General features: G+C 39.4%; 1 protein-coding gene across 2 annotated transcripts in view; it reads right to left on the bottom strand.

The window, feature by feature from the left end:
* Window positions 1-217: 217 nt before the first annotated feature.
* golph3b (golgi phosphoprotein 3b) overlaps window positions 218-3,241 on the bottom strand; it is a 7,181-nt gene continuing 4,157 nt past the window's right edge. For both annotated transcript variants that reach the window (XM_016518821.1, XM_016518820.1), the window contains one exon: window positions 218-1,815. In XM_016518821.1, coding sequence (XP_016374307.1) covers window positions 1,391-1,815 — 425 coding nt within the window. In that variant the 3' untranslated portion in view covers window positions 218-1,390. The remainder of the gene's footprint in view (window positions 1,816-3,241) is intronic.

Below are 3,241 nucleotides of genomic sequence, written 5' to 3'. Positions count from 1 at the left end.
CATCTGTTTCACACCATCTCTACTTTTACAGCTCATTAATTATTGTTTACTAACAGTAAATCATCATGTCAAACATGCTTGCGTACACAGGAAGGGCATATCCCTATCCCGTGCTTTACCTGTCCTCTTTCAGGACAAGAGACAACCAAAAACATGACAAACGACTCTGAAATATTGTGGTAACGGCTAAAGGAAGGAACAAAATAAAAATGATTAAAAACATAGTATAAAAATTGGAAACATAGCAAGAGGAGAGATTATGGCATGAACAAAACCATATATGACAAGAAAGCTACATCAATGCAGTGATCACTATAAAAAGGCCTCGGGAATGAAAGCCTTTCTTGAAGTTGGGGCTCCTGTAGTGTTTGACTGGCTATTTGTATGAAATGAAAGTTATGAGGCAACTTAAACCCAGATGTTTGATTTATATTGTATTTGTGAGCTCAATGCTTCCTTGACCTGGTTTGTGGTGCATTATAGTATAAAACCCAAGCCATTCATTGTCAGAATGAACTGTTGATCTTGTATTGGAGAGATGAACTAGATTTGATAAGCCGAACAAAAGGCTGTAAGTAATATAACAATCGCTGTCAAGTTAAGAGTCACTTCATACACAGGCCGATGTGAATCGCCAAGCAAAAAAACTAAAATATTAGCACGCATTAGAACATTTTATTCTTTGAGCATTCAGAAAGAGTGGATTTCTGGAAAGAAGACTTGCAAGGAAGCAGGGTCATGTATCTTCAAAGCACCGGAGAAAAACTTATGCTTGCGTTACAGTCTTTTGAAATGTGAATTGGTTTATTTTCTTTCAACTCGGGACTCATTTCAGGTAGCAGAAACGAATGGAACATTTCCTGCTGAATATGCAAATGCAACCGAAACTGGACCTTTCCATGTAACCATGACAAGGATCATCAAACCTGTGTGTTCGGAAGAAGTGGCTCCTTATTCAAAGACACATGGAGTTTGAAATTACTGTAGAACTATACCAGGATCTGGATTAAGATTAGTCACGGCCTAGTTAAGTACAGACCCTTTACAAACCACCTCCCTTCAATGCGCTCATTTTTGTTCTTACATGAACTTTATGATCTAAGTGCATGAACTACAAGAAGCCTCACAGTGAATTGCAATCATGTAGCAACTATTGGCCATTTGAAGTAGACAGGGCAACACCTTTGTGAAGGTCAGAGACAGATTTGTGACAATGAGAAAAAGCTGTCCCTTTCCAAGTATCGTCATCATCAGCATCTTCTCTTTCATAATTTGCATTTCCATCATCACCATCACCAAAATTAGTCCGAATCAACCAAGCTTGGGGCCAGCGGTCGGAGTCCAATGCCATGAGCACAAAGTTGAGTCCCTTTCTCTGTACTCTGGAGGTTCATTTGGTGAAAGCGGCCACCACCGCCCATAGCAGCTCGTTGGCGCCTGACTTGGCAGCTTCAGCCTCGGGCTCAAGATCCAGAAGCATCCGCACCCTCTTCATGGCCAGATCGTACTGGTCGTCCAGCAGAGGAGAGAAGGCGTTCTCTAGAACATCAGAAGAATGTGCCAGGAACAGCAGTGCCAGCAGACGCTTATCCATTCGTTGGGGATCGTTGACCCATTTCTCCAGGACGGACTCTTGGACCTTGCGCACCAGCCGCTGCTTGATGGTGTTGTTGGTGAGCGGGTGGGTGGTCATGTCAAAAAGCAGGAAGTTTTGCTTCTCTGTGGTGAGGACGCCCTTCTCCACCAAGTTCTTAGCCAAGCGCTCTCGCACGTTTCGCAACTGGTAGTGCAGCTTCAACGGATTCCAGGTTTCACCTACAGAACGTAAAAAAGGCTCTTGAATAACTGGACTGACCCATTTGTAGTACCTTTTGATGTTTGCAGCAATCTTATATCTTATACAAGTCAATATCTTATGTCTTATATCTTATACAAGTCAATATTGTCTTATATGACAATCATATTTGCCATATAAAGCTTTAAGTCAACACAATATCAAAATAACTTTGAAGCAACCTTTCATTTTGGGTGATGCAACAAATTCCTCTTACTTTTCAAGCACTTCCACCATTGGGATCAATAGAGTGCAACAGTCGGGTTTCAGAAATAAAAACTCCATTCATTTTCTCCATAGGGAAATTGATTTTTAACAATAACTTTAAACCTTTAAAGACAGGCCTACTGTGAGCTACGAGGTTGTTAATCTATGCTTTTGTTGATGCCATCAGCCCACGTTATTTCAACTTATTTGTAAAATAATCGTGTTTAACAGCAGAATTTGTGGTGAAAAACTATTACCCATGATTCTGTACAGAAAACCCCACCAATCAGAGCTGTAATGAGCAAACTGCACCAAAAGAGCTTGCAAGAGATGTCCATGAAGCACTGTGAATGATAGGGGTGTGACGAGACACTTATCCCACGAGACTGGGTTCACGAGAACGAGACGAGATTTTTAGACTTCTTAAAAGGAATCCTCAATGATGAAATATATAGGGAAAATAGTATTTTATTCAACTGAAAAACACAATGCAAAAAATGTAGGTGCATTTTGAAATCAACTTGTACTTTATGAAACTAAACATCTATTTTAATTAATTATATGCAGCAATAAACAACATGTAAACTAGAGCTGCACCACTCCGGATAAATTGAGAATTGTGTTTTTTTTATATATAAATTGAAGATCACGATTCTCTCACGATTCTGAAGAAAAAAAAGATTAGAAAACTAAACAAAATAACGTAATTTACTAGTGGTTCTGACAAAATGTTCATTGCTTAAGTCTTTTTAAAAAAATATATTAATTTTAACCAAAAAAAAACAAATTTCAATGAAGAAGTCAGTGTCTCAATTCATAAAGACCTATTTCACAATTGGAATCTCCTGAATGAATGATTCAATGACAAATACTTTTTTTAAACGGGCAGTTGTCGCCACATCCTGGCGGAAGAGGATAAGCGTTACAATACATACAATTGTTAAGATGCTTTCGTTTTGATCGCTACTGTAGAGAATAAGTGTTTATACTAGTGCTGGGCGGTATACCGGTTCATACCGAATACCGGTTTTTATTTTTGTTATGATATGAATTTTGAAAATACCGCAATATGTCACTTAAACAACGTTCGGAACGCGACACTGTTTGAAAGCGGTGTTGCACTGTGGTGAGGGAACAGCTGTATGTGTTACTAATGGCGCTTTTCCACTGCGTGGTACGACTCGGCACGGTACGGCTCAG

Source organism: Sinocyclocheilus rhinocerous, unplaced genomic scaffold, assembly GCF_001515625.1.
Source record: "Sinocyclocheilus rhinocerous isolate Xijiao unplaced genomic scaffold, SAMN03320098_v1.1 scaffold688, whole genome shotgun sequence".
Classification (NCBI taxonomy): Eukaryota; Metazoa; Chordata; class Actinopteri; order Cypriniformes; family Cyprinidae; genus Sinocyclocheilus; species Sinocyclocheilus rhinocerous.
This window is presented reverse-complemented; position numbering and strand designations above follow the sequence as displayed.